The sequence below is a fragment of the Rhododendron vialii genome, chromosome 2a (genome assembly GCF_030253575.1).
Source record: "Rhododendron vialii isolate Sample 1 chromosome 2a, ASM3025357v1".
In the NCBI taxonomy this organism is placed as follows: domain Eukaryota; kingdom Viridiplantae; phylum Streptophyta; class Magnoliopsida; order Ericales; family Ericaceae; genus Rhododendron; species Rhododendron vialii.
This window is the reverse complement of record NC_080558.1, coordinates 10,293,357-10,315,939: the sequence shown is the minus strand read 5'-3', so window position 1 is coordinate 10,315,939 and position 22,583 is coordinate 10,293,357. Positions and strand designations below refer to the sequence as shown.

Genomic DNA, 22,583 nt, shown 5'->3' with positions numbered 1-22,583 from the left:
TTATAATACCTTTAACCGGATCGAATTGATTTAAAAACGAATCTTGAATTTTGAGGAAGAAGACTTCGGGTTCTTTGATCGGGAAACTTTGGACCGAATTGGACGACGTTTGGTGATGTTAGGAGTAGTAGGAAGAGATTGGAATGGTCGGATTGAGTTTCGGTTGGATCTTGGTACGAAACCCACTTTTCTCTCTCTAAAACTCCATGGATTGGAGCTTGATTTTCTCTGGTTTTTCTCTCTCTCTTTTGGACTGGTGGGGCGTGAGGAATATTGTGATGTAAATTTCGTGGGTCAATGGGGAGGGGTTATATAGGTGAATTTGGAAGAGGTTGGATAAGAGTAAATTTAATAGAGTTGGGTTCATGGGATTTGGAATGGACGAATTTGGCTTGGTTTTAGGGTTAGGGAGGAAGTAGAGATTGAGTAGAAGACGGAGAGACGGAAGGAGTTTGAGGTGAGGGAGGAGAAGGAGTGTGCATACACGCATGTGTGTGTAGGAAAAATTTTAAAAGAATGCATATATATATATTGCATGCATAATTGTATTAAAAAAAAGAATTGCATTAAGGAAAATAATTCTAATAATATTATATTTAGGAAAAAAAATTGGGTCAAAGATCCGGGTCGTTACAATGGCGCAGCAGAATTCACGAGAGACTAGTTAGCATGCTAATCTAAACGAGATAAACAACTCGTCGCAACGAGTAAATCTTACGCACAAAAAAGAAAGAGAGAACCTCTACAATATTATTGATTAAAAATTGCATAAACTCTAAATTACAAACCCTTATACAGGGTGAAACCCTAGAAACCCTAAAAATAAACTTGAAAAATAAAATGTCCCAGAATTTGGGTCTTCTTCTAAAACTGAAAACGAGAAAGAAAAATAAAACTTTCCCAAAAAGAATCAACTTAAAAGGAGTTACGGTCTAAGAGTTATTAACGAAACAAATCTTTCCTAAAACGGCAAAGTAACTCAATTGAAGGACTAAACGAAGGAATTAGGCCGAAAAGCACCATCGATCATCAATTTAGGGTTATGAGTATTGACCGGAGTGCGAAAATAAGTCAGCCCACCAAGTTTAGGCCTATTCCGAGCTCGTCTGAATTTTGCCAAATTGAGTAATCTGAAATTAAACACCGTTCGGGCTTCCGGGGTTTGGCTTCGTTCAGTTGATTATGGAATTGAGCCTCCACATATTCTACATCATGCCACTAGATGGTCCGGTAGATGCCAAGAAAAGATCACGTGCAATGGTTTTTCATCTCATTTTTTACCATTTTCCATCACGGGTTTAGGTGTTATCATTTTGAATTTTCAATCATGGTTTATAACCATGATCTAAAGTAGGGGACTCACGATCTCATTCAGAAAGACCACAATTTTAGGACCGTGATTAAAGACATACGAATATAGTTTTTTTTTTTTTGAACAGTAATCATAGTTAATAACTATGTTCATTTTGAACTTTCGATCACGATTATAAACCATGATCTAAAGTAAGAGAATAACTGTGATCGTTATTGTTTATTGTAGTAGTGTCTGTCAACCCCTAGGTTCGTCTTAGATGAAATGTCTCCTTTGTGATAGTCTTAGAAGAAATTCACCCTCGTTATGGCTACGAGTTTACAGGTGTCCACCTCAATCCAACGATCTCGACTTGTGGAAGTAGCACTACCATCTACAAGTTTATCTAGAGGTGTCAAAAGTGTCGTGCCGTGTCGGCCCGGCCCGTTTAATTTTGTGCTAACAGTGCTTTGTGCCGTGCCGGCCCGTTTACTTAAATCGTGTCATGTCGTGCCGTGCCGTTTGCCAATCGTGTCGTGTCGTGTCATGCCATGCCGTTTGCCAATCGTGCCGTGCCGTTTTTCAATCGTGTTAAGCCGTGCCGACCTGTTTACTTAATCGTGTTGGGCCATGCTATGCCGTGCCATTTTAAGTCATATTGTGCTTGTGCCGGCACATTGCCAACCAATTTTTTCTCTATAAAAAGGATTTTTCTTTGGTTTTGATGGACCAATTTTTTCTCTATACAATTATACAAAGGATTTTTCTTTGGTATATGAGTGTGGCATAACAGCATGGTCCATGGATGTAACAATTAGTCGCGTTGAATCTTAGACTCACACTCACTCATCAGTCATCAAGAAAAAGAAACAAGTCAAAATTTACATTGGACGATCAACTTTTGTATACCAAAGAAAGAAATTAAAGATTGATATAATTTATTTTTTTTTTTGTTTTTCGTGCCTCGTGCTGTGCCCTTTCGTGCCGGTGTCATGCCCGTGCCATGCCTAACTAGAACTGTGCCATTCCCCTCCACTTTCCGTGCCTGTGCCCCTGCCGTGCCCGTCTACGACCGTGTAGTGTCGTGCCAGGCCAACTTTTGTGCCGTGCTGTCCACTTCCGTGCCCGTGTCGTGCCCTGTGCCTACTAAGACCGTGCTGTGTTGTGCCGTGCCAGGCCAAGACCATACCTCACTACAAGAAAAAGTATGTTTAGTGACGAAAAAGTGGCGACAAAATTTAATTAATTTTGTCGCTAAATGAGTATATTTGGCGACAAAAAAATAAATTCGTCACTGTTTTGATAACTTCCTTGATGAAATTATTTTGTCACCAATTATAACTATTTAGCGACGAAAAAGATATTTTTGTCACCAAAGGCTCCTATTTGGCGACGAAATTATTTTTTGTCGCCAAAGATAACTATTCGGTGACGGAAAAAATATTTTGTCGCCAAATGAACCAATTTGGCGACGAAAAATATTTTTCGTCTTCTTTTTACGTTTTCAGTGAAGAAAAATTTATCTTTTGGTGACGAAATTTAAGAATTACGCTTTGTCACCAAATATATTTCGGGCATAACTCTTTGCTCAGAACTCCGATTGAGATAATTTAAATTGGGTTTGAACAATAACATAAAGAGTTACGACTTTCATGTTTATTAAAATTGCTAATTTTAATGTTTAATAGTTCAAAATGCCGTTCAAAATATATTTTAATGTTCAATGCATGTGTTATATATTAGATATTTCAATCATATGCTGAAAAGTTTGTGTGGTGTAATTGGTTAAAGCTTGCGTGCAAAATGTAGGAGACTCGGGTTCGAAACCCCGCAGAAGCAAGAAAGTGAGATTTTTCACATATAAGAATGTCTTTCGCGACGAAATTTTTTGTCACCAATGGGTCACCTTTGACGAGCCAAAGGGAATAATTTGTGACGAAATTTTTTGTCATCAAAAAAGCACAATAGGTGACGAAGAAAATTTCGTCACCAAGTCATTTTTCCGGGACGAAATTTTTCGTCACCAAAAGGCATTATAGGTGACGAAAAATAGATTTCGTCACCAGGTAGGAATCCTCGACAACCTTTAGTCGACAAATTTTTTTTCGTCACCTATATTATTTGTGACAAAAAACATACAATTTGCGACGATTTTCATTCGTCACCCAATGCAATTTTTCTTGTAGTGCCTGTGACGTGCCGTGCCGCTCCATGCCTGTATCGTGTCATGCTGGCCCAGCCCATTTGACACCTCTAAGTTTATCATACCAAATTGAATATTGAACTCTCCCTCGAAAGAAAAATAATTTAGAGCAATAGGAGGAGTAATGAAACAAGAGGGCACGATTTTTTCCGAATTATCTGAAGTAATGCAAGGGGTTGTAGCATTTTTGCAACCGTTGAAAGTGATCTTGGCCGAAGAGACGCAACTGTTCGAAGGGGTCTTGGCCGAAGGAACACATCCTTCTGATTGTAAATGAACGCGCACTGCTATGCCAAATTGAAAAATTGGCATTGATTGGTTTACTTACTTTGCCACTTGTTGGTTTATGAACCAACCACCACAAGATTTAATTCAAAAAAAGCGACGTTCAGACTTTCTCTCTCTAAAAACCTTTCCTCTCATTTCTCTCTATTCAACTCTTCAGCGAGGGTTTTTCCGGCTTGGGGGCGGCTCCTCCGCCCCCCAGGCTTATCCTTTTCCGCACCCATTTCCTCCTCTCCCCCTCGATCCCTTCTCCTGTTTCGATCTGTTGCTGTCCTTGTTTCGGATTGTCGGGCAGCCGTCGGTGGCCGTTGTTGGACATCACCAGGGTTGCTTAATGGCGGTGGCGGCTTGGTGGTCCTCTCCTTTCTCCTGCCTTGGTTCCCCCTCCCTCTCTTGCTTCCGATTTCTTACTGGTGGTGGGCTCATCTCGCTGGCGATCAGATCTTCTCTGATGGGCCGAGGCTCTATCCAGTTCTTTGGTGGCTAGTTTGGAGATGTATTTTGGCGACGTGGTGGTCGTTATTGGCTATAGATCTGGATGATGTGGTGTGGTGGGAGCTGCTGGTGGCTTTTGGGCAGCAGGCGGCTGGGGCGGTGGTCGTGTGGAGATGGGGCTGACGGATCTGATCTAGCAGTGAATCTAGTGATGGGCGGTGGTGTGGTGGGTGTGGTGTAGTTAGATGTGCTTTCTAATGTTTGTTTTGCAGGTTTTCTGATATCAAAAATCGATCGGTGAAGATGTCGATTTTGATCGGTGGAGGTCCAGTCTGGCGATGGTGGAGTGGATGCGGCTCCCATGGTTGTTTGCTTTGGTCGTCTTTTGTGTGCCAAATTCCGGTCGGCGGCTTTCCAAGCTCTCAATCGGGCGTGCGGCTGGCATTCCGTCGCTCTGGAGTGTTGCTGTTGCTGATGAAGATTGCTTTGCAAGGGTTTGTTTGGGTAAGCTGCAGATGGTGGCAATGGTTGGCCCTCAAGCCCTGTCTGCTTCGGTTTTCACTATCGTAGGCCGGTTTCCGCTGCCGGTCTCTACATCTGGGAGAGGCCGGCTAGGCTTAACGGCGATGTTTGGGCTCCGGTGATTTGCATGTACGGCGGTGGCTGCCAATGTAGGTAGGGTTTTGTGGGATGGTTTGGGTGGGCCAGTCCAGGCTTGGGCTGGGTCTTGGGTATGGTGCTTGGGTTGTATTTGATTAATTTGGGTTTGGGTTGAGCTTAATGTTGTTTCTGTTGTGGACCCTATAGACCTTTAGGTGTTTTGTACTTTGCCGAGGTGTATTATGCAAACTATTTGTTCGATCCCTTTCCCCTTTCCCCTTTTTTAATAAAATTCATTTTTGCTGATAAAAAAAAAGATTTAATTCAAAAAAGGTTTAGAAGGAAATAAAGTAACTAACATTTTGCAGCAGTAGGATGAGTTCTTGGTGCATCTGGATGCTTGTGGGTGTTTTGAGGTTATAGTTGTGTTCTCTGGACATGAGTTGGGTCTAGATTTTGCTTTGCATAGGTTATCTTTTCTTTTCCTTTTCTTCATAGTGTGTATTTCTCCTTTGAAATTAAGGAGTATAGCTGTATAGTTAGGAGAGTCTCCTTGACATTGTTTATTTGGTTGGGGCGTTTTAATGGAATCGAACTTATAAAAAAAAAACTAATTAATACACGCTCAACTCAGCAACACACAAACTCTCACGATCTTGAGATGTAATGAATCATAAAAACACAAAACAGAAATTACGTCTCAGTAATTTGCCTGTCAAGACAAGTAATTAAAGACTACATTCTAAATACATTGAAAGACTAGATTCTAATTCGGATCGATCGAATTAGTCCTCACTTGTAGAGGGGAAAGTTAAACACAACACATAAGTAGAATTATTAATTGCTCACAAGTTTTGATTTCCAAGCAAAGACTTCTTAAAGAATACTTTCTCACACGTGTTACTAAAGAAAATAAGTATTTATTTTTTGAATTAAAGATGATGTATTACGAGAGAATGACATGTCTCGTAAAACGAAAAATAAGTACTTAGAAAATAAAAATCTTAGCAGAATAGGGCCCTCTCTAAATAAACAAGGCAACGAAGGGATTAGAACAAGAAGCCACTTTACTATTGACATTAGTCATAAAACGTACAACTTACAGAAAAAGAAGAACCACACATTTTCTGAACCCCTGATTGCTCAAATAGAACAGTTTCATAGAACTTTGTTTATTTTACCAAACTAGCCATGACCTCTTCAACAAAGGTTTTAAGATTTCTGTCCGATGATCCACCTTCCTTGCAAGCTTCTCTTCCCAAATCCTTCCACTTCTTGGCATTTTTTCTCATTTCATCTCCTCCCATCACCACTTCTATGCACTTCTTAATCTCACCACTCTCCACAATTCCTTCCTCATTTCTTGTCACTCTTACCCCTGTCTTCCAAACATCCTCAACAAGCTTTCCATTTGTCTCTTGGTCTGACCATTGTGCAAAACCCACCACCGGAACCCCAGAAACCAAGCTCTCCAAAGAAGAGTTCCACCCGCAATGAGTTATAAAACACCCAACTGATGAGTGTGACAAAACCTCTACTTGAGAACACCATGGCACTATCATCCCTTGTTGTTCCAATTGCTCATTGCAACTCAGCTTTTCTTCTGATCCTCTTACCACCCACAAAAAGGGCCTTCCGCATTCAAGCAACCCGTGTGCAATCTCCTCCATTTGTTGCTTCGCTATAGCAGAAAGGGATCCGAACGCTATGTAAACTACAGATTCGCTTGCCTTCGTATTCAACCATTCAATATAGGCTTTTGAATCTTGAAAGATCTCTCCCCCGAAAGAAGTGTCAGATGGATCCTTTCCATCCAAGAAAGCTGAAGGGATTAACGGTCCAATAGCAACGAAGTTTAGCTTCTCGATTGATCTTAGAGCACCATACTCCAACGCATCAAAAGTGTTTACGAGCACTTTAGGATTTCTCTCGTAATCAAGTACATCAAAATGCTCTTTAAGTAACAGAAGTGCTATATTAAAAGTATTTGAAGCAAGTAAAAAAGAGGGAAGGTCGCCGCGAGTGAGCACTGGCAGCCCCGGTAATTCAATAGGCCATGAGGGGTCATTCATGTATTTTCTAATAGAATCTCCATAACCATTGATGTAATAATAGTAAATACCCAAGATGGTGGCTGGTTGATTCCAAAGGAAAGTGGACGGCACGTGATGGGCATGAGCAACTTGGCCTACCCAAGGGAGAAATGTGGTGTAGACCACATGGATAAATGGCTGGCCTCGCTCAGCCTCTGATTTAAGGATTTTTTCTATGGCCTCCGACCCGCGGGCCTTTAGCTCTTCCCCGTAGCGATCGTTGATTTGAGGCCCGTCATCGTAGCCATCCGAGAAGCCGGAAAATGTCAAGCCTTGTGGAGTAGAGGTTGATTTGCTCATGCGATTGAGTGCAGAAAAGGCGGTGACAAAAGTGACGTTGACGCCGATTTTGACAAGGCGCTTGGCGAATTGGAGGCTGGGATTTATATGCCCTTGGGCTGGAAATGTTACTAGCAGGAGTCGAACACAGTCGTCCATATCTTTTCTTCTTAGAGAAAGAACTTGGTTCTCAGAATTTAGATAGCTGAAGGCAAGACTGTGCATGGAGTTCCGTTTAAGCGTGTTGCACTTATTTATATCATGAAGAGGACATTTGTCGTGACCAATTCGGGATGATTGTTTTATTTAATTTGAAGGGTTTTAGACTACTCTACCAGCTGATATTTTAATATTGGTGAAGGAAAACATGAATATTTATGGTTGATAGTGACACTACGAGTGTGTAAAAAGCACTACAAGAAAAATTGCATTGGATGACGAATGAAAATCGTCGCAAATTATATGTTTTTCGTAACAAATAATATAGGTGACGAAAAAAAAATTGTGGGTTGTCGAGGATTCCTACCTGGTGACGAAATCTATTTTTCGTCACCTATAGGGCCTTTTGGTGACGAAAAATTTCGTCACGGAAAAATGACTTGGTGACGAAATTTTCTTCGTCACCTATTGTGCTTTTTTGATGACAAAAAATTTTGTCACAAATTATTCCCTTTGGCCCGTCAAAGGTGACCCATCGGTGACGAAATTTTTCATCGTGAAAGACATTCTTATATGTGAAAAAAATCTCACTTTCTTGCTCCTGCAGGGTTTCGAACCCGAGCCTCCTAAGTTTTGCACGCAAGTTTTAACCAACTACACCACACAAACTTTTCAGCATATGTTTGAAATATCTAATATATAACACATACATTGAACATTAAAATATATTTTGAACGACATTTTGAACTATTAAACATTAAAATTAGCAATCTTAATAAACATGAAAGTCGTAGCTCTTTATGTTATTGTTCAAATCCAATTTAAATTATCTCAATCGGAGTTTTGAGCAAAGAGTTATGCCCGAAATATATTTGGTGACAAAGCATAATTCATAAATTTCGTCACCAAAGGATAAATTTTTCGTCACTGAAAACGTAAAAAGAAGACGAAAATATTTTTCGTCGCCAAATTGGTTCATTAGGCGACAAAATATTTTTTCCGTCACCAAATAGTTATCTTTGGCGACAAAAAATAATTTCGTCTCCTTTTTTACTCTTTTGGCGACGAAATATTCGTCGCCAAATAGGAGCCTTTGGTGACAAAAATATCTTTTTCGTCGCTAAATAGTTATAATTGGTGACAAAATAATTTCGTCAAGGAAGTTATCAAAACAGTGACGAATTTATTTTTTTTTCGCCAAATATACTCATTTAGCGACAAAATTAAATTTTGTCGCCACTTTTTCGTCACTAAACATACTTTTTCTTGTAGTGAAGTCAACACATGAATAATCAATGATAAAAGATTGTTTTTTTCCCCCGAAAAAAATGCTAATAGCCATACAATAATGGCCTACACAATGCATATCTGGCAACAAAATGGCCCACTCGGTATTTGCACCAACTAGGCTATCTTGCTGCCACATGTGCATTGTGTAAGCCCTCTTTGTATATGGATCGTTATTAATAACATTTCTGTTTTCTTTTTTTGCTTAAGAATGATCTCATCAAGAAAGTTATAATAACTATTACTGACCCGCCTTATTCCATGGTCCAAAAACCGCTGAAAAACTCAATCGACCTGTTGGCCGGATTTGAAGCTGTGTGGGTCAGTCGTAGGTTAAGAAAGATTTAATAGGTGAAATTTCTATCTCTATTATAAAACAGAAGGGTGTGGGGACAAGTTGTTGGAACGGTTTAGATTCATTTGATCCAAAGGCTGTAGTGCATTCTCCGACTTTCCAGTTAAGTGCCCATGGTTTTTACTTAAATCACACAACTGCCATCCCCTTCCAATCGGGATGCGTAGTGCCGTAGGCACGGGCTAACACTAGTACGTGAAATTATACAATAGTACATGTTGGTTGACACTTCTCTGCATACTTAGTTTGGCATAACTTTAATAGTGTAAGAAAGACTCCCATCTTATAGATATTTTAATAAGTTTTACGGTAGAAAAAAAATTTAAAAGGCCAAATGGAAAATTAGGTGGATAGATTTAATTTGCTGATGTATGTGATGAGCTGTATTTATTGTCTTCATGCAAATTGTAAACTGTCGGCTCTCAATGATTTGATACTTGTCGTGTAAAAGGGCCTTCATTAATAGGTCCCTTTCCTGGTTTGAGTACTCTTATTTAACTCTAATATTATAGAACAGCATGCCTCGGGTGGTCATGAGTTTGAGTCCGCATGAAAGAGTTCATACCGGGAGGTTGTGAGTTTGAGTCCGCGTGAAAGAGTTCATACCGGAAGGTCATGAGTTTGAGTCCTCGTGAAAAAGTTCATGACGCTCGCTCGGCTCCTGTTGTATCTCTTACTTTATAACCTCGATCCACTAGGCCAAGTTGTTGAAATTTTGTTTTTTGGGGTAGGGCATCGGTTTTGGCTTTTGTCTTTGCTTCAATCATTGTTCTGTGGCTGATCCGGGTTGGCTTCTTTCCATTTTGTTTTGGTCTGGTTGGGCCTAGGGTGTCATTGCCTGGGAATAGTATTCACAACTGTTAACTCCTGAGTTCGACTTTAGATGAAATGTCTCCTTTGTGTTGTCTTAGACAAAATTCACCTTTGCCCGTGTGCTATATACAAAATTCACCTTTGCCCACCTCCAGGGATTCAACGATCTCGCCTTGTGGAGTAGAGGAGGCGGATTTGGTTATGCGATTGAGCACGGAAAAAGCAGTTGCAAATGCGATGCTGACACCCATTTTGGCTAGCCTCTTGGCGAATTGGAGGCTGTGATTGATTTGCCTTGGATCGGAAACATTACTAGCAAGAGTCAAACACAGTCATCCATCCCTTTTTCTCTTTTTTTTTTTTTCCTTTTTCTTTTGACACAGCAGAATTAACAAAGAAATTAGTTGCGTACCAATCAAATGAATGATAAACTTGAGTCCACAAGAGAAAGAGACAGTCTAAATATTATTGATAAAAAGCTGATCAAAACATTAGGTTCATAATATAAGGTGTAACTTGAAACCCTAGAAAATTAAGCCAAAAAATAAAAAGTCCCATAATTTGGGGAAACTCCTAAAATTGAAAACGGGAAAGAAAAATAGGACTTTCCAAAAAAGAACCAACTAATAAGGAATTACAATCTAAGATTATTAACAAATTAAAACTTTCTTAAAACGGCAAAATAATCAAATTGAGGGCCTAAACGAATATTTCGGGCCCAAAAACACCACATGTCACGACTTTAGGGTCGTGAGTATTGACCGTAGCGCAAAAAAAATTCAACTTCCAAGTTTGGGCCTATTCCGAGCTTGTGCGAAATTTTCCAAATTCGATTAATTTGCAATTAAGCAGCGTTTGGGTTTCCGAGGTTTCGATCGGTTCCAATTATTCATGAAATTGAGCATCCACGTGTTCTACATCATTTTTGGTGGATGGGTGGAGATTACAGGAGGCGGGGAGGGTACTGGAGTTCGGGATTTTAGACTGTGCACGGAATTCCGTAAAGATTGCAGGGTTTAAATGCATGTGTAAAGTTTACGGCCAGGGTGCTATACTGCTATGACGTTTGTGGTCATGAATTGGGGATTACTGCTTTTTAATCAATTTGACGGGTTGCACCCGCAATGAGTTACATAACCAAAAAGAACCGAGCATTTACTCTCAATAAATTGGAGTCGGCTAGCATAGAGTCACGTCGTAAGTGAAATTATGTACAACCTGTCAAACACCAACAGGACACTTCTCATGTTCGGGATTTTAGATATTGTTGATGCGAATTTCATGAGCTGTATCTACTGTCCTTGTGCATATTAAGCTTTCATGGTTTTGAGTACTACCAATGACTCCACGATTACAGAACATCGCACCCAGCATCAGTGGCTGCTACTCTCCTGTCAAGTGAGAGGTCATGAATTCAAGTCTTCGCGAAAGATCTGCTTGGCTCCTCTTGTACCTGCTTATAACCTTCTAATTCCCAGTAACACTGAACCGTTTTGGCCAGAGAAAAAAAAAACAAAAAACAAAAAACAAAAGACAATAACTCTACAAAATGCAAGGTATACTGCCTCTAATCATCAACCATGGCAGTCAGCCTTTGCGAAAGGAAGAACCATATTAGATACTGTAATATTCTTCTCGTGCAGGAGTTAGTTAGGAACTACCATAGAGATGTGGATCCTCCAAAATGTGCTATTAAAATTGATCTTATGAAGTCTTACGATTCAGTCCCATGGGATTCACTGAGTGAGATGATGGATGCTATGCAATTTCCAGTTCAGTTCACTAAATGGGTCATGTATTGTGTTTCTAATGCTTGGTTCGTAGTGGCTTTAAAAGATCAATCACCTTGCTTTTGCTGATGACTAAACGTTTGGCTTATGTGGGACTGATAAGCTATCTTTCCCTACTTTTAAGTCTGCTTTTTGGATGGTTTCTATTATCTTTCTGGGCTTAAAACTACAAAAAAGGAGTGCAGTATTTTACTCTGGAGTGGGCAGTGATCTTAAAGTGAAGTTGGAGATTCTTCCCATTCACTAAGGTAGTGTCTCAGTTGATTGCCTCGGTGTTATGCAAGCTCTTATTGGTTGCTTACTGACCTTGCTTTGTATTTCTAGCCGGAAGCGTAGGATTTTGTCATCGATAGCATAAAGCTCAGAAGTTTGTGGTCGAACCACAGGAAAAAGAGGGAACTGTTGGGGGAAATGGCAGATTCACTCGGCATTGAGTTCAATTTCGATAGTTTTTTTGAACCTTGAAATAGATCTCCTCCGAAAGAAGTGTCAGACGGATCGATCCTTTCCAAACTAGCATGGATCAGGTTTGTACAACAACATTTATGTATCACTTATTGCTGACGGAACATTATTTATGTTTCGATTAGCTTCGTACAAGAATATTTATTTTACCAAACTAGCACGGATCGTCTCCTCAACAAAAGTTTTCAGATTTTGTTCCAGGGATCCACCTTCCTTTCCGGCTTCCCTTCCCAATTCCTTCCACTTTTTAGCATTGCTTCTCATATCATCTTCTCCCATCACCACTTCTATGCACTTCTTAATCTCACCACGCTCCACAATTCCTTCCCTATTTCTCATCACTCTTATCCCCGTCTTCCACACATCCTGGATAAGTTTTCCGTTTATCACTTGGTCTAACGCTAACGGAAAAGCCACCACTGGAACTCCGGAAACCAAGCTCTCCAAAGAAGAATTCCACCCGCAGTGAGACATGAAACACCCAATCGACGGGTGTGACAAAATCTCCACTTGAGAACACCACGGCACTATCATTCCCTGTTGTTCCAATTGCTCTTTACAACTTAGCTTCTCCTCATCTGATGCTCTCACTACCCACAAAAACGGCATTCCACATTCAAGCAACCCGTGTGCAATCTCCTCCATTTGTTGCTTCCCTACAGCTGAAATGCTTCCAAACGCTATGTAAATTACAGATTTGCTGGAGTTCGTATTCAACCATTCAATATAGGCTTTTGAATATGGAAATAGATCTCCCCCAAAAGAAGTGTCAGACGGATCCTTTCCATCCAAGAAAGCTGACGGGATCAATGGCCCGACAGCAACCAAGTTTAGCTTCTCGATTGCTCTCAGGGCCCCAGACTCCAAAGCATCAAAGGTGTTCACAAGTACTTTGTGGTTTGTTTCGCCATCGAGTATACCTATGTGCTCTTCCATTATTGGAAGAACCCCCCAATCGAAAGCGCTTGAATCAAGCAGAATAGAGGGAAGGTCATTGCCAGTGAGCAATGGCAGTCCGGGTAATTCAACTGCCGATGTGGGGTTATTCGTATTGCTCCGAATGGCATCCCGATAACCATTGAAGTAATAGTAGTATACATCCAGGATGGTGGCTGGTTGAATCCAAAGGAAAGTGGATGGCACGTTAAGGGCACGTGCAATTTGGCCTACCCAAGGGAGAAATGTGGTATAGACCACATGAATAAAAAGCTGGCCTCGTTCCGCCTCTGATTTGATGAGTTCTGCTACGGCTTTCGACCAGTTAATCTTTACATCTTTCCCTACGGGCTCGGCGAGTTTCGACCCATCATCGTAGCCATCGGAGTAGCCGGAAAAGGTCAAGCCCTGTGGAGTAGCGGAGGCGGATTTGGTTATGCGATTGAGCACAGAAAAGGCAGTTACGAAAGTGACGTTGACACCCATTTTGACTAGGCGCTTGGCAAATTGGAGGCTGGGATTGATTTGCCCTTGGACCGGAAACGTTACCAGCAGGAGTCGAATGCGGTCATCCATTGCTTCTTCTCTTTCTGGTGGATGTGGGCGGAGATTACAGGAGGCAGGGAGAGTACTGGAGTTTGGGAATTTAGTACCGTGCATGGAGTTCCATAAAGGTTGCTGGGATTTATAATGCAAATGTAAAATAAAGCCAGGGGGCTATGACGTTTGTGGTGACGAATTGGGGATTACTGTTTTTAATACATTTGAAGGGGTTTCAGAGGTTTTTTTTTTTTTTTTCAGAAAAAAAAAAAAAAAAAAAACTTATGACTTATCTGCACTCAAACTATCTGCGATCAACACTCAAAACTCATAACTTATGAGTAAGTTTGAGGGTTTGAAGAGGCTTTGTAGCCTGTTGGATCGACGCTGTGCCCAATACTCAAAACTCATAATTAACTTATGAGTAAGTTTGAGTGTTGAAGAGGCTTTGTAGTCTGTTGGATCGACGCTCAATATACTCGATGAAAATTTCAGAAAATCTGATCAAGTACTTCCATTAATCCAATCGATCTGATTTTTTAAGATCATTCGAAATATTATTTTATTTTAACGTTAATGAAGCTCTGGGTGATTAATTTGTGTGAGATGCCAAAGTAAGTTCTACCATGGGTCGGTATACCCATAGTCGAGTCCCTCAGTTTCACATTGCTTGTTGGAGTAAGAAACTTGCTCTACGTATTTTAAGAAGTCTTAGTGTACCAAAATTTTAATGGTGGCCATTGAAATTAGGTGAAATGTCAGTACTTGTTCACGTGTTTCATGAGCTGTATTTATAGTCGTGGTGCATATTATGAGCTGTGGATAAGATTATTATTATTACTTTTGATAATCAAAAGAGTGAGAGAGGGCAACCAGCATAGCAACCCTTTGAAAATGTCCATAGAGGCTCTCTACTCGCCAGTGGAATGTACGGTTCGAGCCATAGCTACTGTCCGTGAAGACTGATTGTCACCATGGCACCACACTACAAGAAAAATTGCATTGGGTGACGAATGAATATCGTCACAAATTGCTTGTTTTTCGTCACAAATAATATAGGTGACAAAAAAAAAATTGTCGACTAAAGGTTGTCGAGGATTCCTACCCGGTGACGAAATCTATTTTTCGTCACCTATAGTGTCTTTTGATGACGAAATCATCAAAATATTTCGTCATCAAAAAGTGAATAATTTGTGACGAAATTTTTTTCCTCACTTATTGTGTTTTTTGAAGACGAAATTTTTTGTCATAAATTATTCCTTTTGGCAACGAAAAAATTCGTCACTGATGAGTCTCATCGGTGACGAAAATTTTCGTTGCGAAAGACATTTTCATATGGGAAAAAAATCCTTCTTTCTTACTCTTGCTAGGTTTCGAACCCGAGTCTCTTGAGATTTTCGCGCAAGCTCTAACTAACTGCACCACACACACTTTTCAGTAAATATTTGAAATATCTAATATATAACATATATGTTTAACATAAAAATATATTTCAAATGTAATTTTGAACATTTAAACATTAAAATTAGTAATTTTGATAAACATGAAAGTTGTAGGCAATTGAATTATTGTTCAAACCCAATTTGAATTATCTCAATCGGAGTTTTTAGTAAAGAGTTATGTTCGAAATACATTTAGTGACAAAGCGCAATTCATAAATTTCAGCACGAAAGGTACCCATTTGATGAAGAAATATATTTTTCGTCACTAAAAGCGTTAAAATGGTGACGAAATTATTTTTCGCCACCAAAGTTAAGCATTTGGTGACAAAAAAAATATTTCGTTACTAAATTGGACTTATTTAGCGATGAAATTTTTTTTTTGTCACCAAATGATTATCTTTGGCGACAAAAAATAATTTCGTCACCTTTTTTTAAGCTTTTGGTGACGAAAAATGTATTTCGTCTCCAAATGGGTACTTTTGGTGACGAAAATATTTTTTTCGTCGCTAAACAGGTATATTTGATGACAAAATTATTTCGTCACGGAAGTTGTCAAAACGGTGACGAATTTGTTTTTTTGTCGCCAAATATACTCATTTAGTGACAAAATTAAATTTCGTCACCAATTTTCATTTTTCTTGTAGTGCCACCTAGGTACAAGATGGCTTAGACTCCATCCCCCGGTGATACTTGTATTGTACAAGCCCGGCCGGTCTTCATGAAATCACTTTCATGGATTGAGAAACAGCAATAATTGTACGCCAAACAAATAAAGAAAGAAAAATAAACAAACAATAACGTAACCTACCATTACACATACATAATGTTAAACTTAATCATACATCTCTCATCTAAGTCATCTAAAATTGGTTAATATATTTTAGAGGTTACTCCACCTATTGCTAATTGATTTTAGGTTGGAACCCTCTAAGAAATTCTAACATGGTATCAGATCTAAGTGGCCACACCTTGCGTGGTTAAGTATCCGTCGCCCTGTCAATCTCCTCATCTCATCAATTCATACCTCCACGTGCATCTGGGCTGCAAGTGAGGGGTAGCCCGAGTAAAAAATCTTTTGGTTTCCTTAGTTATGGTACGATATTATACGATGAGAAAGTTTGACTAAATGTCTCCCGTCCTATAATTTAAATCACCACGCAAAAAATTATATTTTTTTCCACACAGTAAATGAAGCACTTTTAGTGATGGAGCCATGATTTATATTCACTCAAATTTTATGTATTTTGTTTGAGTGCGAATATAATGCACAGTTATACTCTATTTTTTAATCCAAAAAACCTCACGATGGTTCATAATTAATGAACTAAAATTATGGAGGGAGTACAAAGTATGCGTACGTACGTGGTTGGAACAACATTGATACACTTCATACCAATGGTAGGTGAAAAAGTTTGACAATGAGGTCAACTTAACATATAGTAATTCAGAAGGAGGTTTGTTTTGTTGATCAGAACTCCTAGGCTCGTCTCTGATTAAATGTCTCCTCGTGGTTGTCTCGCATATTCACGTGGGTGCATTTCATGTTAGTTCTGTATGTGTGAAAGTATATATGTATCTTGTAAAATATTTTTTACACATGGCATTTCGAATGATTGAAGTAGTTATCATGATTTAAAACTCAGAAGCAGTAATTCTTATTTTTGTTATCAGAAAAAGGAATTTATTAAAGTTGTGTTCCGAGCTACTGTATATTTTAAAGTTGTGTTCCTATAGCATTGTTCAATTGCTAAATCATAATTTGTTGCTACATCACCATTTCGACTCTTCTTGTGTCATGATGTCCCCCTTGTTAGATAGGAAAATCTTCATTGTGTGATGCATATTTTATTGAACCATCGAGGTATAGCAATATAAATGATTTGTAACGTGTCCCATCATTTATTGAATTAGTTGAGAAAGGTATGCCTATCCGTTTTTTTTTTTGGGATAATTTATTAATCTTTGAATTCGTGTATGACAAGACACGGCATCATAACGAGGAGCGAGCATTCAACTATGTTGTCATTCTCATACTACCTCGACAATCATATGTGACCAGAGCCCACACACTAGGCAAATGGTTGGATGAGATATCATTGGTGTTTATCCCTCTAGACACAGCCTTACTCTTTTTCAACCCACTAGCCCTAAGCCTATAGCATTGTTCAACTGCAAAATCATAATTTGTTGCTATATCACCATTTCGACTCTTCTTGTGTCATGATGTCATGATGTCCCCCTTGTTAGATAGGAAAATCTTCATTGTGTGATGCATATTTTATTTAACCATCGAGGTATAGCTATATAAATGATTTGAAACGTGTACCATCATTTATTGAATTAGTTGAGAATGGTATGCCTATCCGGTTTTTTTTTTTTTTGGATAATTTATTAATCTTTGAATTCGTGTATAACATGACACGGCATCATAACGAGGAGCGAGCATTCAACTATGTTGTCACTCTCACACTGCCTCGACAATCATATGTGACCAGAGCCCACACACTAGGCAAATGGTTGGATGAGATATCATTGGTGTTTATCCCTCTAGACACAGCCTTACTGTTTTTCAACCCCTACGCCTATAGCATTGTTCAATTGCAAAATCATAATTTGTTGCTACATCACCATTTCGACTCTTCTTGTGTTATGATGTCCCCCTTGTTAGATAGGAAAATCTTCATTGTGTATTGCATATTTTATTGAACCATCAAGGTATAGCTATATAAATGATTTGAAACATGTACCATCATTTATTGAATTAGTTGAGAAAGGTATACCTATCCGTTTTTTTTTTTTTTTTTGGGATAACTTATTAATCTTTGAATTCGTGTATAACAAGACTCGGCATCATAACGAGGAGTGAGCATTCAACTATGTTGTCACTCTCATACTGCCTCGATAATCATATGTGACCAGAGCCCACACACTAGGCAAATGGTTGGATGAGATATCATTGGTGTTTATCCCTCTAGACACAGCCTTACTGTTTTTCAACCCACTAGCCCTACGCCTTTTTTGAGGAGAGTTGTGAAGGATAGGAGCGATAAGCTTATATAGTATATATCACTACTACAATATTGTTAAAAGATGACGCTTGAAAAAGTGAAAAGATGTCACTTTTTGAAAAAACCGTAATTAAAAAGATTACAGTAAGTAAATAATGTCAGTTATCCAAAAAACGATGATATATTATATTTTTAATGTCACTTTCTAAAATAGTGACATAAATATTTTTTCTTTCTAATGTCAATTTCTCCTAAACTATAATTTAATATATTTATGATGTCACTTTGTAAAATAGTGACACAATTATTATTTTTTAATGTCACTTTCTCTTTATAAGTGACATTAAAAAACATTTTTTTTTTTTTTTGGGAGGAAACAGCGCCATATGCGGGACTCGTGGTAACTTAATGTAATTAATCCCGCCCAATATAAACCTAGATGAAACTTCTTTTACCCCGTAAAAAAAAAAACCTCTTTTACCTTCCACGATCTCTCTCTCTCTCTCTCTCTCTCAACCAACCGTACGAGCGCCATTCATTGATCTTGACAGCGTTAAGAGGCGGGAGAAGCCCGTCACTGTGATTTGCCGTTGATTGATCTTGGTTATCAGCCACTTGCTCCACCATTGCTTTGGTCATCGATTGACTTGAAATCAAACAGGTATACAGACCCACGGCTTTGTTTAGATAGTTCTCCAACTCTTTCCTAATTTTTTCATTGTTGAATTTATGGGTGCTATTTACATGGTTCAAAATTTGTTTCAGTGTTGATTGAGTTGCTTGCAGAGGTCTCATCTGGATTGTCAAGATCAATTATCTAGGTGAGTATCCATTTGCATTATAGGTGTTTGATATTATGCTTGTGTCAGTCTATGCTATGTACAATCATATAGGTGAATATCCATTTGCATTACAAGTGTTTGATAATATGCTTGTGTAAATCTATGCTCTGTACATGTAGGTTGGGCTTATTGTTGATCTGTTTAATGCGCGCTTGTGTTCTCCCGATTGCCGCCGACAACTCCACCTCTCTCTACCAGGTTTGTTTCCCTCCCTCCCTCTCTCTCTCTATATATCTCACCTCCACAGATGCATATGTGTACGTACATAACATTCTCTGTAAACCCTATTGTTTTAATCTTTACTAGAATTTTTGCAGAAATAGAGCTAAATATATAGCACCTAGTCTGAACTTGGTGGCCAGCTAATGAAAAGGGTGAAGCCTTTTTTAAAGGTTGTAGTGTTTGGAGTGTATGTATCTTGTTTGTTATGCAAAGTTGAATAGTTATATTAACCGGTTTGGCAGTCCAATAATATTGGCTATACTTGTTTGTTTTGTTGATAGTTTGTGGTAGTGATGGAATGATGATCGTGGTACCAAACCCCACTTTTTCAAGTAGATTTAAGGCAAGCTTAGCTTTTACTTTTCAGTTTAATTATCTTAGTATCTGGAATTCTTGGTAAAGAAACTAGTAACAGAGGCACTTTGGTGGGGAAGTAAATTTGTTTTGAAGTCTAACTACGGTTGTGACATGCTCCATTTCATATTGTTGCATTCCCATAGACTCTATTTCTTTGATTCCTAAAATCTACACAACTGTTGGATTAACTATTGTTTGCAGTTCAATGTGTTCAACTCTTGCTGGTCGTGAGTTAGCTGCAGTTTGATAGGTCACATACCAAGACTAGTTTAGACTGGCTGCGATGAGGTATAATGTTAACTCTTAGTTCAATTCGATTGTTGCTAATTGACATTGCCTACATTTATTCATTACGACAAATTTCTAACTTCAGGGATCAGACACATCTTGAATTGGTTGGCAATGAGGTAAAAAATATCCTGCCTTCTAAGCCTTTGTCGCAGTTTTGTTAAACTAAGGCTTACTTAAATATGACTTTGAAAAATTCTGATTTTGGCAAGAATTTGGAGATTAATTAGTACTCTATAAATTTTTGTTTACTTTGGACCTCTTTCTTGTACAGGTGTGGATGATAAATGCACTTACGAATATATTCCTTGCTTTAGGTGGCTGAACATCTAATTGTAGTTCTTTGCTTTAAACTTGCCAATTGCTCTCTCTAGTTGATGTTTTGGTTCTTATATCTTTTTATTTGAATTAGTTGTTGATTTTTTTCCGTAGGCTACCCATTTCAAACAATTAGTCACATAATAACGACTTTTTTTGTAGGCATTGGTGACATAACAACTCAAATGTAGGGAAACTGGGGCAACATATTATGCAGGAACATGTTGTTGGAGCAATGCTCTTTGAGGTATGCTTTCAATGATGAAAAGACTTTTTTTGTCCAAGGTTTGCACAATATCCTGAGTTTTTCTAGCATAATTTAAATTTAAAAAACTTTCATATTGATGAAAAGGCTGAATCCATATTAGGAATTAATTGTCTTTAATTGAAGCGAACATTTCTTGGAGGCCACGTATAAGTGTGTTTACAGATTTGTTATCAGTTTTATGTTTCAAATTTGCATAGAAATATATGCATACACACATGCCTACTGGTATATAATTACCGTAATATGGATTAGTTGTTCAAAATGAAAAGAAAGTCTCTCTAGCTTCATCTCTCTAGCTATGTGTTTGGTTGGACGTTAATTTTGTGTTATTTTTTCATGCAGTAAATACTGACTGAAAATGTGTCATCTCGTTTTATTGGAGCGTACATATCATGTGTTGATTGTACAGGGAGAAAGGAAAGAAGAAGTTACTGAGAAGTTGTCATCACAGGTCTTAGTGCGTCTTCCAGAATTTTTCGGTTGAAGGAATGCAAAAATTTTAGGTTGAGGGAAGCTGGATTAACTCGGGGAATCATTATGTAGGGCAATTTATTTGTATTTCGTATGTACTTTTCGTGTCGAAAGATAACTTGAAGACGTGTATTAGAAAGTGTTTGTAATTTTATAATTTTCAATATATAGACTCTTTTTTACATTAGTGGATGACATTATCTTTTTTTAAATTTTTTTGAATGATTCTGAGTTGAAACTAGAATTGTGATTTTTTTTTTTTAGGATCAAAGACAGAAATTTGACTTTTTAATTACGCTTTAACAATGTCATCTTTTCGAAATATAACAGTTTTGAAGCACTTTAATGACATTTCACAACCGTTATCTTCTACTTTTAATTACGTTTAAAAAGCGTCATCTTTATAGATATTAATGACAGTTTTAAACCGTCATTTTAAGATTCAGATTTTTAATGACAGCTCCATAGATGACAGTTTCAAAACTGTCATCTTTCACGTTTAATGACACTTTTAAACTGTCATCTTTTACAATTATTGTAGTAGTGTATTCTGAGAGAGATCTATTCACTAAGCTATTGAAAAATTGGAAAGGAGGTTGAATAGATCGAATAGAAAGATTAGAAAGAAGAAATCTCTCTCCGAGTTTGGGTTAAAGGAGGCTTAGATGTTAAAGAAATATAAGAAGGTTTCATTTTCTTCTCTTTCATCTCATGACATCTGCAATAGAAACTCCTTAATTAAGCAAACTCGTAAGTTTGTGGATATAGGCTCTACTCTTGGCTTTAAATATTTTGGCAGGGAGAGAGATAATATTAAAAAATATATTAAGATGGACGAAGGTGAGATTTTGGATAATGAGCTTGATGGCATTGTTGATGGCTTTGATGATTTGGAGGAAGGTGTCTCCATTTAAGTGGAATTTTGATTCTTTTTCTTCTGTTCTTTCTAGGTATTCGTCTGCTATTTTTGTTGTTTTTATGATGTTAGCTTGGTTTGTATGTTTTGCTGCGGTGTTGCTAGGACTTTGCTCAGGTTTGCTGTAGCTTTTGCTGGGATTTAATTAGTTTTCAGTTGCTGTTGTTGTTGTTGGGGTTTAGTTTGTTGTTGCTGTGGTTGTTTGTTGCTGTTTTTCCTTTTTTGCTATAGGGGTTGGGTGGCTGGCTTCAGTTTGTGGTCTTTTGTCGGTCACCTCTATTTGTGTGGTGGCTGTTGTTTTTCCTTTAGTGTGGCTGTGTAAGAAGTATTTCGCTAAATTTCGCCATTACTGGAAAACAAATTGAGCTGTAGCGCCCTTGTTCTAAGAGAATCCGAAATCCTAGTCTTAAGTATCAGTCAAATATCACATCAGATGGGCGGATTCTGAACAAATGCTTGTACCACAAAATCGTTGGTTGGGGAAATCAAATATTCTATCTATTTCAATAAATGCTTTACTCTCGGAGCGTTTTTTGAGGCTTTTTTTTCTTTGTTGGTTTCTTGCCAACATTTTTCTTTGGGTTTCGGGTAGCTTTGGCTTGCCCTTGACCCCTTTAATTTTTGTATCATTTTCAGAGATTAATAACATTTCTTTTGCCGAGCAAAAGAAAAACAGGCCACCTTAAATTTGCTCACTTGATCCCCCACCTCCTCCCATTTTGGGTTTTTTACTTGAAGGCCCGGGCCCAAATCTTTTCTCATCCTCCAGATTGTCCACAACACTGCCTCCAAAAAAACAAGCTCTTAATAGGAGAGTGTAACCACCAATGTCTTTGCCCACCACAGAACTAGTGCAACTAAATTGTTATTTTAAAGTTTTTCATTTTTGCGGGCCCCGTGGATTGAAACTAGTAATGGAG

The 22,583-nt window shown here is 38.4% G+C and overlaps 2 protein-coding genes and 1 long non-coding RNA gene across 3 annotated transcripts; 1 reads left to right on the top strand and 2 right to left on the bottom strand.

Moving 5' to 3' along the window:
• Window positions 1-5,863: 5,863 nt before the first annotated feature.
• On the bottom strand, window positions 5,864-7,541 carry LOC131315761 (UDP-glycosyltransferase 75C1-like). Its single transcript, XM_058344955.1, has one exon. The coding sequence runs from the start codon at window positions 7,409-7,411 to the stop codon at window positions 5,987-5,989; it is 1,425 nt and encodes a 474-aa protein (XP_058200938.1). The 5' UTR covers window positions 7,412-7,541; the 3' UTR covers window positions 5,864-5,986.
• A 4,451-nt stretch (window positions 7,542-11,992) lies between these two features.
• LOC131315760 (UDP-glycosyltransferase 75C1-like) lies at window positions 11,993-13,694 on the bottom strand. The gene has a single exon (XM_058344954.1). It carries the CDS (start codon window positions 13,649-13,651, stop codon window positions 12,197-12,199), a length of 1,455 nt encoding a protein of 484 aa, XP_058200937.1. The 5' UTR covers window positions 13,652-13,694; the 3' UTR covers window positions 11,993-12,196.
• Window positions 13,695-18,451: 4,757 nt separating this feature from the next.
• LOC131315759 (uncharacterized) lies at window positions 18,452-20,881 on the top strand. Its single transcript, XR_009196884.1, has 5 exons — window positions 18,452-18,802; window positions 18,943-19,021; window positions 19,604-19,690; window positions 20,171-20,255; window positions 20,619-20,881. It is a non-coding gene; the product is annotated as an uncharacterized LOC131315759 (long non-coding RNA).
• The last annotated feature ends 1,702 nt before the right edge of the window (window positions 20,882-22,583 follow it).